The sequence below is a fragment of the Lissotriton vulgaris genome, chromosome 6 (genome assembly GCF_964263255.1).
Source record: "Lissotriton vulgaris chromosome 6, aLisVul1.2, whole genome shotgun sequence".
NCBI lineage: Eukaryota > Metazoa > Chordata > Amphibia > Caudata > Salamandridae > Lissotriton > Lissotriton vulgaris.
Window position 1 is genome coordinate 942,594,302 of NC_141694.1, and position 19,981 is coordinate 942,614,282.

At 44.9% G+C, this 19,981-nt stretch overlaps 1 protein-coding gene across 2 annotated transcripts in view; it reads left to right on the forward strand.

The window, feature by feature from the left end:
• Positions 1-19,981, forward strand: part of LOC147708237 (uncharacterized) — a 787,595-nt gene that overhangs the window by 43,309 nt on the left and 724,305 nt on the right. For both annotated transcript variants that reach the window (XM_086926981.1, XM_086926982.1), the window contains exon 3: positions 13,469-13,547. In XM_086926981.1, the coding sequence (XP_086783107.1) occupies positions 13,469-13,547 (79 nt within the window). The remainder of the gene's footprint in view (positions 1-13,468; positions 13,548-19,981) is intronic.

Genomic DNA, 19,981 nt, shown 5'->3' on the forward strand with positions numbered 1-19,981 from the left:
TACATCGCACATGCCTGAAAAAATGTATGGGTGCTTGTTTCCTTTTTATTTACTTATGCAAGTTCGATTGGTAAATAAAATAAAGGTAGGACAAAGACGTTAAAAAAGGGTCGAATGGAATCAGCAAAGAGAGCTGGGAACAAAGCAAAATAGCGCTGGTGGGTGAAAGCATCATGCAGGATATGGTCAGAAGCAACAAGGAGGGGGCAGTAGAAGTACATAAAATGGGCGAGAAAGGAAAATGAAGCATGGGAAAGTAAAGCACACAGATGGGAGAGAGCACAAAGTGGAGAAGGGCTGAAGCACATGGGCGAGCGCAACATGGAGCATAGCAGAGCGCTAAAGAGAATTACACGAGGGAGACAGCTGGAAAACACATGCACTCTCATAGAGTGTTTAAAAAGAAAAAAGGGGTGCCTGAAAAGTAAGACGTGGTAGGACACAAGTAATGAGTTCTTGCTCCACGGCAGGGATCAAACAGAAGAAGAGGAAGGAAAGCCCACACAATTTGAGAGGAGTGAAAGCCACACTCAAATGATAAATACAATCATTGCCAGGGTGTGCCGCAAAAACTCACTAAATTAACCTGTGCTTCACCCTGTGGTATTTTGACTCATAAAACATTTAGGCTGAATTCAGAGGCAGTGTGTAAAGTATTTTATGCAGTACACTAACAGTAATAGAGTGAATCACAACCCACGAAAAATCCCACACCAATTGAAAAAAATAGATTTTAATAAACAAAATGATGGCAAAACAAATTATATCCAATAAGTAGAACCATAATTAGGATTTTAAAAAAAGTTCTTAGTGAAAAATAGCACCTAAAAGAACAAAGTGCTAAGCACAATTCTCTGTTCACGTAAGACCTGGTCAAACCCAAAAGTTAAGGCCGAGCTTGATAGAGCATGGATTGGAAACCAGGGGTGAATTTAGCCTGGTCTTGGCTTACATTCGGATTTGGAAGAAGTTTCAGAAAATTTCTTAGTGTAGAGTTTCAGCGGTGTAAGGAAGCAACCTGTATCCATGGAAGCGTCATCATAGACGGAGAGCTGCTGGATGAGGTCTCAGTGAAGCTGTCAACAAAAGTGGGAAAAAGCTCTGAGTTGGAAAAGCTCAATTTCCAGGCAGAGGAGGGTGTCATCGTTGATGGGGTGCTGGTGATTGTCGAGCCTGGTGAACTTTTCTAACTCCATACTTAGACGTTTTTCTGAAGCTCTGATTCACCCATCTGGATGAGCCTGCAAGCTGTAGAATAAGAGGGCTCCATGAGGGGAGATACTGCTGCCGTAGGTCCAGCTGAAAAGGATTTGCTGCTGCAAAGAAAAATGTGACAAGACTCACCGCAAAGTCAGGCAATGCACATTTGGCAGTTTGGCTGGTAGGTAGGTTCTGGTGTTCTGTTGGTTCTCCAAGCGATTTTTCTTGAAAAATTCCAGCTTTTATGGTTAAGCAGGAACAGAATCGCCAACACCATTTCTGACAGGGGCAGGACCTGGGGAGTGCAACTTGGGTGTTAGGACTCACTCTAGGAGAGCCCAGCAGCAGGGTTCAAGGTATCTGGAGCTTGTTGTGTCCCTGTAGCACACACAAAATGCTGCCAGCTAGTCCTTGGAGTCACTATGGCGGACCTGGGTTGAAGGTGCAGGTCCAGGCTTCCTTCCACAGGCAGCAGGACAGTGCTTCCAAATGCAGGGCAGTCCTTCTGAGTCTTCAACAGGCCCAGAAATGATGTGAAGCAAGGTTCTGGGCACACATATTTATACCTGGGCCATCCTTTGTGCGGGAGGGGCGGGGGGCACCCTATCCTACCCAAACCCCTGGTTCTGGGAAATTCAACCCTTCCCTTGTCAAGGCTCCAAACTGTCTGGAGTGCCCTAAAGCTGGTGTCAGGTTCCTTTTGTGTGTGCTGGAGGCAAAGCCATTTGAAGAGTAAGTGGGGCAGGGTACACCTCCACCTCCAGTCTTCCTGGCAGGATCGTCCATCCTGTAAAGACCTAGTCCGCTTTGTGGTACTGTCTGGGAGGAATACACAAACCCCAATAGCAGATCCATTCAGTCATATGACCCAGGACACTGGCAGAAGGAACAGTTAATTGGGACAAGGAAATACCAGCTTTTTAAAAGCGGCATTTTCAGAATTGTGACTTAAAATACAACTTTTAAAGTAGAATTCATTTGAGTAAAAAAATACTTTTATTTGACTTTTTAAATCATAAAAGGGTGGAACATGCCACCAAGGTACATAAGACATCAAAATGATTAGTCTAGTTAAAAGGCATTAGAAGATGTAAACATGTCAGGATTCGTATGTGTGGAGGAGAACAAACATTCTAGATAGATAAGTTAAAACTGATTTGCGTGGTTCTCCAGGATGTTATGTGCTGCAAGCGCTAAAAGAGATTGAACAATGAAATTAAAAAAGTGAGAGTGTGAAGCAGTCCCCTTTTGTATAGTTCAGTTCAGCATTCATTCTTATCTAGTTCTTGTGCCGCTATGTTCCAAAGTTTTATTGCTTTGCATGACATTTGGACTGACAAGCCTCCAAGAAATTTTAATGACCACCACTCTGCAGGTCCGTATTTGTTCTCTCCTCAGTGTTTCTCAAAGGAGTGATTTCCAAACATCTAGTAGCGCAGGACAAATACATAGGAAGTGTAATAGTGACTCGTCTCCTTGTCCACAGAGGCGGCATTCCTTTGTCATCCACGTCTGTTTCTATTTTGGAGTGAGATCTTTCGAAGGGAATGATCCCAGCCTTCGTAAGGTCAGGTTCTGCTTTTTTTGGAATAAAAAGTGTTCTGCGAGGTATGTTTGGGGTTTCAGCATTTTGTAGATTGCATCACGGCCCATTCGTGTGGTTTATGGGCCAAGGCGGCTTTGTCTATGAACGTTGAGTGGTACCTAATGGCTTTGTTTGCTGCATTTTTTAACTCAGAGTAGGTCATTGTTGTGTGCCAGACCAAGTGTAGCTGTAAAGCGGAAAGGGATTCCTTTAAAGCTGGGAAAACGGTTTTGCTTAGCCTGGATTGTTTTTCCATCTCCTGCCAGCGATAATGGGCTAAGGTGTTATCTTCAGCTGCCCTCATCCTTTAGTAATATTTAAGCAAGGCTCCTTGTCTTGCGGGTATCTGTTTTTTTAGACCATATTCTAGTCTTATCTGTGATTGTGAAATATGACTTGGAGTTGAGAACAATTTCTTAAACAGACTGCATTGTGCTGTGTTTAAAATGCTTGCGTCCTTTGCAGAGCCATACAATATGGATGGTAAGAATTTTGCCATCATGACCATAAGCAAATACCTTGTTGAACAGCTGCTTAGTTTTTTCTGCAGAGTTTTAAATGCAAATCGCAGTTGTTTGACTTTTGTTAGCCCTTGGTCCAGGTGTTGCTTAAAATTGAGATATCGATCTAGATGGAACCCTAGATATTTGTATGTGTCCACCTGGGACAAAGGTTTATCGTTTAACGTCCAGATGAATTTAGGGCATTTTTTGTGGCAGTTGGAAAAGCCCACCACCTTTGATTTTTGATGGTTGATTACAACAAGTTGGGCGGAGGTGGTGTATGCCCCAAGTTGGGAGATCAACCGCTGGAAACATAGTTGCGTTTGCGATGGAAGGACGATGTCGTCCGTTTATTGTAGACCTACTATTGATGTTTTCCCCAATTTTGAGGGATCACCTTGTGTTAAGCGAAGATTTTTCCCCAAATCAGCTGTGTACATGTTGAATAAACAGGGGGCCAAAACGCACCCCTGTTTTAGTCCGTTACTTGTTGGAATTTTATTTGTAAGGCTTTGTCAGTCTCCTTTTTTTAATGGAACCAACATTTGTGAATAAAGGTTGATGACTGCCTCTAGTGGTTTGGTTGGAGCTCTCCATCTTTTCATTTTCGCCCATAGCTTAAGTCTCAGGACTGTATCAAAGGCTGCTTTCAGTTCTATGAAGCAGGCATGCAGGAAGTCCAATTTTGCAGTGGCTTGGTTAGCCAAAAGGGTAACTGCAGATATGTTTGTTAGGATGCCCATCCCTGCCAGAAATCCTGTTTGTGTTTTTGGAATAAGGTTTATGCGGCTGACCCAATCTTCCAGGTCTACCAGCAAGTTTGCTCCATATATTTTTTGCCTCTACATCGATAAGTGCTATCAATCTATAATTGGATGGGTCGGAGTGTGCCCCTGATATGTGTATTGGTTGTAGAATTGCTTCCTTGCCAGGAGTCTGGAATCCTACTGGACTCAAAGATGTATGTGAACAGAGGAGTGAGATGGCCAGACCAAAATGATGGGTTTTGTCTGAATAATGCGTTTGGCAGGCCATTTGGCCCTGGTGCTCCGTTTGGACTCAGATTTTTTAACGGTTTTCAATACCTGCTCTTGTGTGATTTGTTGGGAGTTTTCTGATGGTTGTTGCCTATTTACCTCCCAGGCTTCTGTTTGGGAATGGTCCTCTTTTTGATTATTATGGTGTTGGAGTGGATTCTTAAATTGTTGGGTGCCAATTTTGGTCTCAGTGGCAAATGGTTTTCCAGCCGTGTAAGTTATTATCGCCCTGGCATCTGTCCCTGTTGGTTTTGCAGGTTTAGGTGTATTTATCTCTCCTGAGAGTGAGATCGTATTGTATGTTAATTCAAAATGGGCTCTCCATGTGTCCTCCATTATGTCCAAGTTGAAGTGTCGGTTTTTACCATTTGACAAAAGGTTGATGTTTTCCCAAAAGACTTTGGAGTCTCTTTGCTTGCTGACGTGGAGTGGTATCATCCAGAATCTCTTTGCTTGACTACCCTGATTTCTTTTTTTACGTCTTTTTTTTAAGCTATTGACGTGAGAGTTTGCGGTGACAATTCTGGGCCCTGGGTTCGCAGAAGTCTTTATTGTTTATTCAACAGTTTTTTTTTTGTCATCAGATTATTTGTGTACCAAACTGCCCCAGTTGGTCTGTGGGCTTTGTGACCCTTAGCTTGGTAGGAATGTTTTCTATTTAGGTCAATGATGAACGTCTCCCAGCTATCTATGTACAGGGGTTCCGCCTCTGGTGACACCACTAATGTGAGGCATGACCCATTGATGCTGTCTATGTTCTTCTTATTCCAGCTGAGGCATTTTAAATAGTAGGATTTAATTGATAGTGACCAGACCTTGGCTTGGCCTGGCCTTGTCAAAGTTGTGGTCAGTGTAAATGTTTGAGGATGATGGTTGCTTTCCGATCTTTCCTTTATTTGATAGTCGGGGATCAGAGGCAGGAGATCTCGGTCCGTCAGGGTGTAGTCGGTAGTTGTTCCTATTTTGTTCGTCACTCTGGTGAGGGCCACAGGGCTATCCAACTGACCTCGTCTATTTAGCGTGTATAATGAAAGATCGTCCAAAAGAGTTGCGCATCTTTTGCCCTGTGTTTCTCGTCGTCTTGTATTAAATTGTCTTGCCTGTAATGGACCTGAAGCTTTTTTTTCCCCGCCTTCGAGTAAATTCATATTAAAGTCTGTGGACAATATTATATCAGCTTTTGGGTGGATGAATTTTAATGTTTCTACTGCCGCGATCAGTGACTCAATTCTTGACCCCTTTTGTTTGGCAACGGGGTGAATTTAAATGTTCAGGATTAGCAGAATGGTTGACTGTGAAATGTCTAGTTTGATGCATTGCATCAAAGAGGAGTCAAGGTCAATGGCAGAGACTTTCCATAGAATGTCCGTAGAGATGAAAATCGAAAGGCCGGTTTTTGCCCTTCCAAACTTTGTCTCTTGTGGTTGGGATCTGATATTCTTTATATCCTACTATTGATGAATTATTCATCTGACATGTTTCTTGAAATAAAACCATGTCATGCTGCAGAATGAATTCTGCAAAATCAGTCTCTTTAAGTTTTGTACTTAGGCCGTTCACATTCCTTGAGGAGAACTTACATCCCAGGATTAATTTGGAGTCCTTGCATGGTTTTGATCATGCAGTTCCATAATTAGTTGTTGGGGCAGTCGTCTGCCGAATGTCTAAGGGTATAGCTACTTCAGTGTGAGCAAAGGTGATGGTAATTTTCCTTGCTGTATGGCCATCACCACTTGTTATTCTGTGCTCTTCCGGGCCTTTTGCGCCTTATAAGGTGCCCTCTGTCTGTTTGTGTTGTTGTAGCGGACTTGGGTAGCAGAGGTATTCAGCCTTTTTTAGCTCAATACTCCATTTGGAGAAGTACTCCTTATGCCGCCAGATGTGTTCAACAAAGGAGGAATCCGTCCATGTTGCTGTTGTAATTTCGTGGCCAGTTTGGTTGGGATTGGCTTTAAATTCTATGCTTTCCAGATCACTACTTTTAATATGGCTCAGAGTTGGAAGAGCCTTGAGTAGTTTTAATAAAGCACTTCTATTTAAAATATCATGCGCTCTCCTTGAGACATAATGTGGGCCCAGATCTATCTTGGTCTGAGATTGGATTCGTGCTCTGTTTTGTTGAGTGCTTCGGGGGTTCGCTGCGGTGTTGCCCTCCTCGTCTCCCAGGTAGTGTGCTTGTATCTTGGTTACATCAATGTTGCGCCTCTCTTCTCGGCCTGCTGACCTGTTGCTGATGGCCTCCTGCGAACGGAATGTAAATGTTTCTGTCGTTTCGCCCCAAACTGTTTTTATGGTATTAGTTTTTTTTTTAACACTTTGTTTAGTGGGATTTTGGTTTCAACAACACATCAAGTACAGTACATGGTAGGCATTACAAGTACATTGCTTGGTTACGTTGGTACAGTGCAATAATTGATCGGAACAGACGACACAAGAGCTGGGTTGAGCATGTAGGAGGTATAGAATTTCACAGTAAGTATATTAGCAATCGACTCCGTTGGTCTTTGGCCCTGCGGTCTAGGCGTGTCAGCTGGTCTATGTAATTGGTGCGCTATCTTCCGTGTCGCTAGCGCCGCTCTTAGCAGGTAATTCGTGAGAGGTTCCCAAATAGCACATGGTCTTGAACGAGGAGGGAGCAGCTCAGCGAATATATTATTTTGCTCCTGACAATAAGTTAGGTCTGCTAGCCATTCCTTAAATTTGGGTGCCCTGCCGCTCCCCCATCTACATGTGATTTTTTGCTTAGCAATGAGTAGGCCCCACTTTGTGCGGCCTTTGTACCCAGACAGGTATCCTAGGAGACCCATTTCAGGTGTTAGGTCCAGCTGTCCTCCAACCATGTCCCCCAGGGCCACTTCCACCTCAGTCCAGTAGCGCTCTGTTGACCTGCATTCCCATGCAACTTGTAAAAACCCCACTCCCTCCTGCTTACAGCGGTCACATTTGTCGCTATCTCACAATTGGAGTTTGTGTATTTTTACAGGGGTGCAGTACATTCTGTGGAGAAATTTAAAATGTATTATCCTAAATCTACTGTTTGCTGTGATGAGTTCCGTTTGTGACAGCAATACGTCCAGGCCTCATCCGTGAGTTGGTGTCCTAATTCTGCTTTCCACCCGTCTTGCTTTCAGGGTGTTGTGCAACCCTGCCCCTATAGTGGCTTTATATATGCGGGACACGGCGTGGGATGCCCCTGCATGTAGCAATGGGTGCAGTGGGAGAAGTGTGGAGGGTTCTGCCGGAAAAGCTGGAGTTGCGGCCTTAACATCTTGTCTTAAGGAATCGGTCCATATTGGTGGGGGCTGGCTCCCCAAAAAACTTCTACTCCTTTGAATTGCCCTAGAGTATACATATCCCCCTGGTAATAACGCTGAGTTTGACGAGCATACGTTTGCAGATGCATTCCTGTGTAACTGGCAAATTTCGCTGATCCTGGAAGGGAAGCAGTGGGGAGTATAGCATGGGAGTCTGAGACCATTTAGTGAGAGCTCGCAACTCGTTATTAGTGCAGGCTACATTTAACTGTCTTCCCCCGGTTGTTTTATCATTGGCTCCCAGAAACCCTGTGAGGGGTACAGGTGCCATAAACCCCTGCTCCACCGCTAAGTGTGTCATGAAGGGCCTGGTGTTCCTGAGCGCTGTGATAGTAAATTTCAGGATCGGGCGCTTTAAACCCGCCCTGAGCAAACGGCAGTATAAGGATGCTCCACTTGATCTGAGGCTGTTTCCCGCCCCATGCCAGGTGGAAGAGCTGACTCTTAAGTCTTGTGAAAAAGGGGCGGCCGAGGGAGAAGGGAATGTTCATGAACAAATATAGAAATTTGGGCATAATAACCATTTTCATTAAGGCTACTCGGCCAGCGAGGGAAAGCCGAAGAGCTATCCATCTGGTGATCGAGTCTTCCACGTTGTTGAGGGCCACCCCGTAGTTTGTTTGCATAAGTTCTTCTTTGTCTTTGGTGATGGTAATACCCAGGTACCGGATCTCGTTGTTGCACCACTGCAACGTATAGTCCATTGGAAAAGGGGTAGTACACTGCGTGAGCGGCATTACCTGAGACTTGCCGCAGTTTACAGTGATGCCCGAGAAGGCCCAAAATTTTATTATTTTGCCGATCGGTTCAACCCTTTGTCAGGATTATTCACATAGAGCATAATGTCATCCGCATACAGCGATATTAAGACTGGCCTCATGGGATAGTCTAGTGCATACTTCTTATGGTGGTGCCGTAGCATGGCCGCCAGTGGCTCCATTGCTATTGCAAATAGCAGGAGTGAGAGGGGACACCCCTGTCATGTGCCCCTGGAGACGTCGAAGGCTGGGGAGCATTCTCCATTCAGGAAAGAGTGGCACAGGGGCGATGACACAACATTTTGATCCACATGAGGAACCCAGACGGAACCCCATATGCGTTAAAACTGTAAATAAGTATCCCCAATCCAGAGAGTTGAACGCTTTGGTGGCATCTAGAAAGACCGCCACTGCCTGTTCGTCCTGATCAATGTCGTCCAGAACGGAGATTAGGGTCCGTAAGTTGTGCGAGGTGCCCATCAATAGTGTCAGTCTGTTGGCCAGCAGTTTGGCTAATATTGTAACATCGCAATTAATTAAAGAGTCGGTGGAGTCAGGGGTCTTTCCCGGTTTCAACAGCGAGACCAGCACTGCCTCCTGCATGGTGGGTGGTAGCGTCCCTGTTTGAGCCACATCTTCATAGACCGACTTCAGAAAGGGGGCTAGCATATCTATGTAGGTCTTAAAAAAAATTGCGAGGCCATCGGGTCCCGGTGCTTTCCCGTTCCCTATCTGCATAATGGCCCCATGTATTTCTTCCTCCTCGATATTGGCCGCTAAGAAGTCCTGTTGCCCATTGCTTAGCAATGCTAGTTCTATCTGCTGCAAGTATATTGGAGTCTCAGCTTGCTTTGTTGCGCAAGTCGAGTATAGCGTTTGGTAGTGAGTAGTAAGCACCCCCATTATGGCCGGGGTATCTCTGTACAGCTCGCCCTCCCTATCTAGGATGGCCAACACATTGTTCGCTGCCTTTGGTGGCTGGATGGTCTCTGCAAGCACTTTGCCGGGGCGTCCCCCCTCACCATACATGCATGCCTTGTGGTATTTGCTACGAAATAGGCACTCCCTTTCTGCTTCGGCTTGGTACTCTGTAAGGAGTTTGTGTACCTTGGCCAAAGCTGGGCCCTCGCGAGTTGTGAGAGTACTTGATTCCTGCTGTTTAATCTGGCGTTCCAGTCTAGCTATGGTTGTTCGGATCTCTTTAAGGATGCCCCCGCTGGCCATGCAGTGTCCCCTCACAGTGACCTTCAGCGCCTCCCACACGTGGCCAAGGAAGGTACAGAGTCTATGTTGAGCCGTAGGAAGTCTTCAAGCGCTTCCCTGAGTTCTGTTTTAAACACAGCGTCCAATAGCGCCTTGGGTTGTAGGTGCCACACCCTGGGTGGGGTCGACAAACCTGGAGGATTTAGCAGCATTAGCACCGGGGAGTGATCTGAGTAAGTGCTCACTAAGTGACGAGTGGAAAGGGCGTGTATCACTATGACCTGTGATGCAAGCCACATGTCTACCGTAGACCAATTGTTGTGTACTGCCGAGTGGAACATCCCTTCTTTTTTGCGTGAGGTGGTGATGTCGCCAGACATCCACCAGCAGGTTGTCTGCTATTTTTTGCTGGAGTTGACGTTGCGCTTTAGAATAGTTATGCGGCAGCGAGTGGGAGCAGTCTTGTGGCGGATGGAGCGATAAGGTAATATCTCCCCCCATATGAGGTGAGTCGAGCCTATGCCCACTATTCGTGGCCACAACGCGATGAAGTAATCCTCGTCATCTACATTGGACCCATAGCTACATATTAATGTGATTGATGACTAGAACCTCCCCTGTGGGTCGAGTGCAGAGCCCTCCTCAATATAAGGCACAGTGTTTTTTATTAGAATGGCTGTTCGTCTCGAGAAGGCAGAGTATGGGGAAAAGTATCTGTGGGAGGCTCACCTGGTGGCGAACTGAGGCTGTTGTGTAGGGAGGGTATGTGTTTCCTGCAGCATTGCTATGCTGACATGATGCCTATCCAAGTAGGCCAATGTGTGGCTTTTTTTTCTGGGGTAGCCCAGCCGCCTAACGTTCCAAGTTAGGAGTCCCATTAGCGCTGTGGTATTAGCTCGTTGTCCCTCACCCACCATCGACCAGTGTCATGGGTATACATTTGTCCTGTTGACATGTGACTGTTCCTGAGTGTGTACTGTATTTACGCTGCCTGTTATCCATAGCAATCTTAGCAATGCCCACCCTGGTACCCCCACAGTCACCACACAACGGCGACCCCAACTTGCCGTGCACATTCCCCACCCTCTTAAACCTTCCCAATACATCTAAAAAAACTGTGTATTCTTACTTACAGCTGCCCTGTGCTGAGTGTGCGTGGTCTGTGCTGTGTGCTTGTAGAGCATCAGTGACAATAGAGTATAGTGTTGTGTTAGCATGTAGGCACTGACAGTGTGGAGAACGGAGTGAGGTGAGTCGCAGGGTTGCTAGTGAACCATAATTTCAACATTCCTACAACAAAAAAACAAAGATAACATCCTAGCAATACAGTCCCCACTAACGGAGGAAAGGGGAGCTCCCTTGGAGGTGTGTGTCCTAGGGGGCATGGCAGCGCCTCCTGCACCATTGTAGCGTGCAGGAGTAGGCCCTGGAATGCAAGTTCAATGTACGGTAGGATTCTCACTGTCCATGTTCAATCTGATGAGAGGGCAGAAGGCCATACAGTGACAACATCGAATATTACCTGCTAGTGGAGTGGCCGTCTGTGCAGGCAGCAACTGTATTCAAAACTGTTGTAGGTGGTCAGCTAGACCCCGTCTAGCGCTCTCAGTCTTCATCATGGTACGTTGGACCTTCTCCGCCGCCTGAGGATGAGCACTCCGCTATCTTGGCAGCTTTCACTGTCTTTTGGAAGAAGTCCACCCCCTGCTGTGATTTACTGCAGATGTGGTGTTTGCCATCGTAGGTGAGCCGCAGACGCGTGGGGTAGAGCATGGCATTCTCCACGCCCTCTTGCTGTAACTGTTTCTAAATTGGCAAGTACTTTTTTCACACTTCTTGGACGTTTAGGGTGAAGTCCGGATATAATGAGATGGCATTATTCTTGAATGTGACATCCTTCATCTCCCTCGCTTTGCGGAGAGCCGTATCGCGGTCTCTGTAGTTGAGTAGTCTTGCAACTATGGGTCGGGGAGGCGCACCCGGTGGGGGCTTCAGTGCAAAGGTTTGATGTGCCCTTTCCACTATAAGCATTTTGGAGAAAGCCTCCTGGACAAAATATGAGGTGAGCAACTGCTCTACATAATTTTCCCGCCTTCCTGTGTTGGTTGAATCAGGGACACCGGTAATGTGGATGTTGTTCCGCCTCGAGTGGGCTTCGATATCTCTATTTTTTGCAGAGATCACTTTTAGCAATTTATCAATGTCCGTGAGTTGCCCTGACGCCTGTGCGTGGTTGTCTTCGAGAGTAGAGATTCGCGTTTCAGCTCCCTTGATTCTGCCGTCCTGCTTCTCAATCTTTTGGGTGATCTGGTCCATTGTGGCGCACATTGAGTCAATTTTTCCCTCAATGGATGCAAGGCTATTTTTCACTGTGAGGAGCAGTGTCTTCATGTCAACATCGTCAGTGTTCTGGCTCACCTGGCCCGTTCCTTCGAGTTCTGTTTCGGGTGGCGTATTGCGGGAGTCAAATGTAAGCTTACGCTGCTTGCCATCTAGTTTCCCAATTGTCACTACAGTCTAGGAAGGTGGCAAGTGCACCGATGATCTCCTGGCAGCGGGTGCGTGCGCTGGCGAGCACAGGTGAATTCCGGGCGCTTCAGTGTTCCTATCAGGTGTACAAGTGGGATCTGGTGATTATCAGGCGCTTCAATATTCGTAGCGGGCCCTGTGGTGCCTGTAGTGTGTGCTCTGGTGCCACAGAGAAGAGTTTGGACTCCCTGCTGTGCGGCCCAGTAAATGAGGGGTTATACAGCTGCACCTAATTCGTGTGAGGTGACAAGTGTTGCCCTGTATGTGGGTGGCATGGGTCCCTCTCCCACTCGGCACCGCGTCGTATTGGGCTGACAGAGCCTCACTAAAGTGCAGCCATCTTGTCAGCACGCCCCCTAGCGTCTCCATTGAATGGTATTAGTTATTTGACTGACTTGAGTGGTTGGTTTCTTTAATTCTCACCCATCCAAATGATTTAAATAGCATACCTCTATCTGGCCCCAGTCCAAAGTTAGCACTTATTGAAGGTAAATAGGCCAATGGGAGAGATAGCCCTTACAACAGCGAAAAACAATATTAGGAGTTTTTCATTGTAAGAAGATGTAAAACTTAAGTAAACATGTAATACTTTTTGAATACCATGCACCCTACCCTAGGAGCTTTTTGGCCCTACATTTAGAATGAATTATATGTATTAAAAAAGGAAGGTTTAGGTCTGGCAAAAGGTTTATTTTGGCAGGTCGAAATGGCAGCACTACACTACAGACTGCAGGAGTAGGCCTGAGACATGTTTTAAAGTGCTACTTTAATGGGGGGTACAATGAGTTCTGCAGGCCCACTAGTAGCATTTAATTTACAGGCCCTGGGTATATCTAGTACCATTTACTAGGGAGATTCAAATAAATTAAATGTGCCAATTAGATGTAGGTCAATTTTACCATATTGTAGGGACAGGGCTGCAGCATTTTAGCACTGGTTAGCAGTGGGAAAGCTCTCATACCAATCACAACGTTGCATTGCTGTGTTATGATTGGCTTAGGAGATCGAGCCTGTGTACACATAAAGAGAAGCATGTTTTATCTTCATGAGAAACGTATATCCTTTTTTTTCCATAGATGTGTTTTCAAGAACGTCTGTTAGTCAGGCTGAGACAGTAAGAAAGAACCACGTCTATCATTTATAGCCATTGTGTGAGTACATATGTTTTTTTCCTCACTATCACCTTTAGTATAACGTTAATGGCAGAGGTGCACTTCAGATTGCAAATGCTGTTGTTGTAGTAGTTGCAGACTTTAATTTTGGGATGTTAAAGATGGCAGTTTGTTTGCAAGTGAATAGTGAACTATTGGACTTGTTACCCTTAACTTCAGACAATTACTCGGGAACAGACTAAAAAAGCAGTAAACCTTCAGCCCAGAATTACCTCAGAAGCTGAGCTCATGTTTGCAAAAATGCGGGTAAGCTTATTTTATTACAGCTTGTTTTGTTACAGCAATAATAGTTTTAACTATTTCCATAATGAGTAAATTACATAGATTAAGAAAATTTTGTCGAGTGAAAAGGGGTGTGTTTATTTTGTTATGTTCAATTTCATGCCATTGAAAGTGTGTGTTTGTCCAAGTGGAAACCAATCAGGTCACATCATCATAATTTGAGAGTTACATTCATGAGTATAGTGTTAAAATTACATTTACAGGAATTATTGTGGGATAATTGACTTCATTTTGGTATCCCGGTCCACAGGTGGGAGGACAATTATCCTACATGCTTAAATCATTTTGGAGAACATTAGCCCAACTGAGTCTTAAAACGACCAATATTTGTTTTTTGCAATTTATTGAGTTTTACAAACACATAATTCAATTTCAACGTATTTATTTTAACATGGTTATTCCGAAACTTCATATGACATTTTTAGAGCCTGTTTTCATTTTCTGTGTCAACTCCAATTATGGCAGATTTTAGGTGATTTTAGTCTTAGGGCTGAGGATCTATAGTCTCACAGTTACTTAGAGCTTGTACTTAACGCTGTCTCTTGATAAGACTCATCCTGACTTCTTGGGTAACCCAGAACTTGGTGTCTCTACTTTCAACAAGTGGATATCACACGCTATGGAAACCAAGATTACTTTTTTAAAAGTAGTATTTTGCCGAAGAAGGCCTTCTGCTTCATATTATTCTCCTGAATATTCAATTGCTAAATTTAATTGTAAGAATTGAAAATATCTTTGACACACCTCGTATTATACGATTAGCAGTGCCGCCTACTTGGAAAAACTCATTTATTACCTAAAACTAATTTGAACTGTTCATGTGGCTTTTTATCAGTTATCCAGCAAACATTTTGAGTATTAAACTGAAGAGGATTGCAATATTTTAATATTTGGCCTCTGCTAGTTGTGTTCTTGAGCAGTTATCTCTTCCCAGCACTTGTGGTCGAACTTTCTGACTTCCTCATTCAAACAATTCTTGAGATACTACATACACTCTCTTCAACCAACTTTCCTGATCTGGCACAACAGGTGTTTCCCACAAATCAGCATATTTAAACCTATCTTTCTTCATTTTCACTCAAACCAGAAAGTAACATTTTCTCAATTTCTTCCTATTTCCTGCTCAGCCCTGGACCGTTCAGGTAGGTATGAGCGGTGGGGTGGTGAGGCCAGGTGAGGAGGGATTTTGACAGACGATGAAGAGAGAAAATTAATTATTTATTTAATTTTCCCTCGTCATCGTCTGTCAAAATCCCCCCTGACCCGGACCCCCGCCCAACCACTCTTAGCTGCATGGGCCACAGCTGTTCCTGCTTTCCCCTTGCCTTATGAAAATCATTTCATGCCAAGTCCTTTCAATTGTTCCTATATCAGTAAGCTTTTGTGATCTGCCACTTTCCTCCATATGATTCCTGATGCCTGAAAGAAAGCCCTGGTTGCTCTCCCTTTGCAAAACACATCTGCTGATGCTATAGAATGTACCAACTATACGCGCATCTCACTTCTTTTAATACCCTCTAAAATTCTGGAGAGCTTTTTGAATACTCAGCTTTCCAGTTACTTGGAGGATATCGTTCTAGAACCATATCACAACGAAACAGAAGAAAGAGACTCTAGTGGGACCAACAAAACATTTCATCATCATCAATAACACTCTGATTGCTGCTGGCTATATTGTTGCATTTTATCTTACGTGATTTAAAAGTTTATTGATATCATCTCTCAGAAAATACAATAATTAGGACCGCAGATATACCAAGAATTCATTAACTGAGTCTCAAAATGATATGTAAACATTTGTATACAATCCTTGGATAAGCATGATTCCATCAGGAGATGATCATTACAACATTTTAAATTGTGAGCATTCTATAGATAATCTGCTCAAGTCTGAGACTGTCACAAAATCTGATGTGTCCACCGAATGAATAAATTAGAAACTACTGTCCACAATCAATTTGTTCTTGTAAATCTTTGCAGCACGCTTCATGGTATATGCATAGTCGACGTATTTTGGCCCTGTTGTTCACATCCTCCTCAGGGATATACAAGGGTGTGTAAGACCGCAAAGGACTAAACTCCTAGCTAGTCACAGAGACACTTGTGAGTCAAGTCTAACTGAGACTTGCGGTTTCCCGCAGGATCACTCACTCAATACGCAGGCACACCCTTGGATAAATAAATGTTATTTTGACCTGAGAGTCAACGGCCCCAGCAGTTGTCTATTGAGATGCATGTGTCCTGCATTTGGGAGCCCTCAACTGTATGTTTGAGAGTATAGTCCTTTAGGGTCTTGCACACAAACAAGTTCCAAATACAATACAATATGATAAAATGCAACATTATAGCCAATACCAATTAATAGCGTTATTGTTGAAGACAAAACATTTAATAGGTCCTTCTAGAGCCCCTTTCTACTGTTAAGTTTTGTTATCTGGTAGCCTAGGCTCTACATGGGTATAGCGGCTTTCCACCATTTGTTTTTGCATAGAGCTACATTATTCAGCTTTCCATCCATGGCACAGACAGAAACCATCTTAATCTCATTGGCCAATGTTCTTTAAATTAAATTGAACGAATGTAGAGCAGCTGCATTTATACTGGACGCTGAAGCAAGGGCTACCAGTCCCAGGTCACCCTGCTGCCAAGGAAGGAGGAGGGCTGAGGAGGAGCCCTTCCTGTTGCTAGCTCTATTAAGCACTTTCACTTGGCCTCCTGCATGGGATGCTGGAGCCAGGTCACTCAGCTGTCAAGGAAGGAGGAGGGGTGAGGAAGAGCACTTCCAGTTGTTAGCTCGATTAAGCCCTTTCACTTGGCCTCCTGCATGGGATGCTGGAGCCAGGTCACTCAGCTGTCAAGGAAGGAGGAGGGGTGAGGAAGAGCACTTCCAGTTGTTAGCTCTATTAAGCACTTTCACTTGGCCTCCTGCATGGGATGCTGGAACCAGGTCACTCAGCTGTCAAGGAAGGAGGAGGGGTGAGGAAGAGCACTTCCTGTTGTTAGCTCGATTAAGCACTTTCACTTGGCCTCCTGCATGGGACACTGGAGCCAGGTAACGCTGCAGTTAAGGAGGGAGGAGGGGTGAGGAAGAGCACTTCCTGTTGTTAGCTCGATTAAGCACTTTCACTTGGCCTCCTGCATGGGGCGCTGGAGCCAGGTAACGCTGCAGTTAAGGAAGGAGGAGGGGTGAGGAGGAGCACTTCCTGTTGTTAGCTCTATTAAGCACTTTCACTTGGCCTCCTGAATGGGATGCTGGAACCAGGTCACTCAGCTGTCAAGGAAGGAGGAGGGGTGAGGAAGAGCACTTCCTGTTGTTAGCTCGATTAAGCACTTTCACTTGGCCTCCTGCATGGGACACTGGAGCCAGGTAACGCTGCAGTTAAGGAAGGAGGAGGGGTGAGGAAGAGCACTTCCTGTTGTTAGCTCTATTAAGCACTTTCACTTGGCCTCCTGCATGGGACCCTGGAGCCAGGTCACTCTGCAGTTAAGGAAGGATGAGGGGTTAAGAGGAGCCCTTCCTGTTGCTTTCACTATAAAACACTTTTACTTGCCCTGATGCATGGGACACTTGAGCAAGGGACAACGAGTCCCAGGTCAGTCTGCTGTGGGGTAATGAGGAGGGATGAGGAGGATACCTTCTTTGGTGCCTGCGCTATAAAGTGCTTTCACTTGCCTGTCCTGTACAGGATGCTCACAGTCCGCAAACGGCCAAAGTCTGGACATCGTGCAGGCCAGTCCACACCTCTCAGAGGGAGGAAAAGGCAGGGCAGAGTCATCCGGTTGGTTTGAATGTTTACCTCAACAAATTCTTCTCACGTACAGGCATTACAAGGTATAACACTGGTTTTATTGTATTAAATGCATATCCGGATTCTGGAGTCACGTTACCTAGTATTTTGTAAGAAATGTCTTATTGTGGCATTTGATCATTGAGAAATTCAGATCAGTGGAGTTTTTACTGTTGCTTTTCACTGCTGCCTGCTGACCTTTGAAATTGGTGTTATTTGATTATTTTTTTTACCACAAGCCTGCTTGTGTAAAACTTGTAATGGGGAACAGAAAAGCAGGAAATAGGCTTTCAGGTCTTCTCCCACTCCAAAAAGTCAGTAAACATGATGCGGAAAACTGCAGTTCAAAATATTGATTACCTTATTGACAATGCGGAATCTATCCTTACAGCTAATACCCTTGTATAGAAACCTGCGATAAAAGGAAGGAAGCTGGCAAAACATTGAAAAAGTGAGTAGGGGGACCAAGCCAAGTGTAATGCCACCAAAATATTTGGCTTCTGAAATTCTAGACCCTAAATCTGCAGACGCCTATACTGACAATCATACTAGTAACCAACAACAACTATTGACAAATAACAGGTTCTAACACATTTATCCCATAATCGATTGATGAAACAAATAATCAACTAGAGGACAATTTGAAAGTATCATCACCTATTGTGGCTACACCAGGAGGCTTTCAAAAATATTTTTCTATACCCCAAGACCTGGAGATTATTGTACTGGTGAAAGAACTGAGAGGGGAATCAATGAACTAAAACACATTGTAGTTAATCTAACTGAACTGCTGAGTAGTCAACAGCATTGGCCACCAGAAAAGTCAAATGATACCAACATGAGGACCCTGAAACTAAATTTGTACTTCTAGTACGGATATCTGGGCCACCAAAAGGGGATTCTGACCCTTCTTTGATGTTGCAAACCAGATCTGTTCAGGGGAAATCCCCCCACCGATCGAAAGGGATTTACATCATCGGGAGTGCAGCGGTAACTTATATCAAAAAGAATCTAATACTTATGTTATTGATCAACAGATAAATTTTAGTAATGATCAGTAATATGGGTATTCTAGTATTCCCCTTAAAAAATAAACAGTGTGTTCATAAAAAACATTTCAAAGCTTCCTAATGGTGCCCTCGAGGAAAGAGCTTTTTAAAAAACAAAGTAATTGATTGGATTCTTAGTGTTCACCGTTGCTAATTAGACTTCTAAGCTGACATTGTATTTTTTGTAAAGCATAACACTGAACTCTTGGAACCTTATGACTATATAGCAATTGAGTTTGTGGGGGATGATTTTATTGCAGGTTTGATTGTGTTAGATCATACCCCCAGATTCATGAAACCCAAAATCTGCGATTTCTAAATTGCGAGAAATACCGAATTGCAATTTAGAAATAGCAGAATGGGATTCATGATGAACAGCGAGTAAAAAAAGCGAATCACAATCGGCCGCAATTGCCGGTTGCGATTTCCCCAAAAACGCAGAAAAATCGCAGAATCGGTCGTTTTCCGTGTTGAAATTGCGATATCGCAATTACCGAAATCGCAAATTGCGATCTCGCTAATTGCGAGATCGCAAAAACGGGAAGTCGTATTTCAAGCACATTGATGACATCACAACCAGGAAGCAGGCAGGTACCACCCTCATTCTGCATTCTGAGCCTGAAGAGGCAGCAGCACTGTCCAGAGCTACACTCCAGACCACTTCCAGCTCAAAATCAGGAGACACCCCACTGCAGAAAATGTCCCAGGAAGCAGCAGGGGGCAGTTCCTCAGGAAGGAAACGAAAAATAAAGTTTTCTGAGCAAGAATTGGAATACCTCATTGAGGGAGTGAGCAAAGACCACGACCGGACTCAAGGAGGGTGCCTGAGGCGGACAAAAGAAGGATTTGGCTGCGCATCCACGCCAAAGTAAATTCCGCGGGAGTGACCCAGCGCTCCGTAGATGATTTAAAGAAGAGGTGGTACGACCTCAGAGGGCGTGCCAAGGAGAGGATTGCAGAGAGGCTGGGGTAGCGTGTTGCAACAGGAGGAGGAGAGCCCACTGTACCACTCAACACCCCACTGGAGGACCTCATGGAGGACACCCTGAATCCCGAGGCATGCGTGGGGGTGACCCGACTGGACTCCTCCCGACTCACCCAAGAATCCCAAGGTAAGTGCCATTTCCCCTAACAATGGCCATGACCCCAGAGCTACCCATTAGAAACCCCGGTCATGCAGTCCATGCACACCAGAAAAGCCCTATTGCATTGTGGGACATGTAGTCTGACCACAATTTCCATCTAGCCCCATACAGCCAGACCGGTCCAGTGAGAGTCAATCCTACAGCCAGTCAGGGAATGCTAGCCTGCATGCATGTAGCAACCTTACATGTGCAAGATGCATGTCATTAATCAACGTCCACTTTACATCACAGGTGGCGCTGAAGAACCCAGCATTGATAGTGAGGCCCTGAACATAAATGACAATCCTGAGGACACCGAGGGAGACGTCCATCCTGCAACTCAACCAGGACCATCAGGGCAAACAGCAGCACCATCAGTACTACCACCACCTGCCCCTGTGGACAGGGCCACCTCAGCACCAACAGGCGCGCAACAA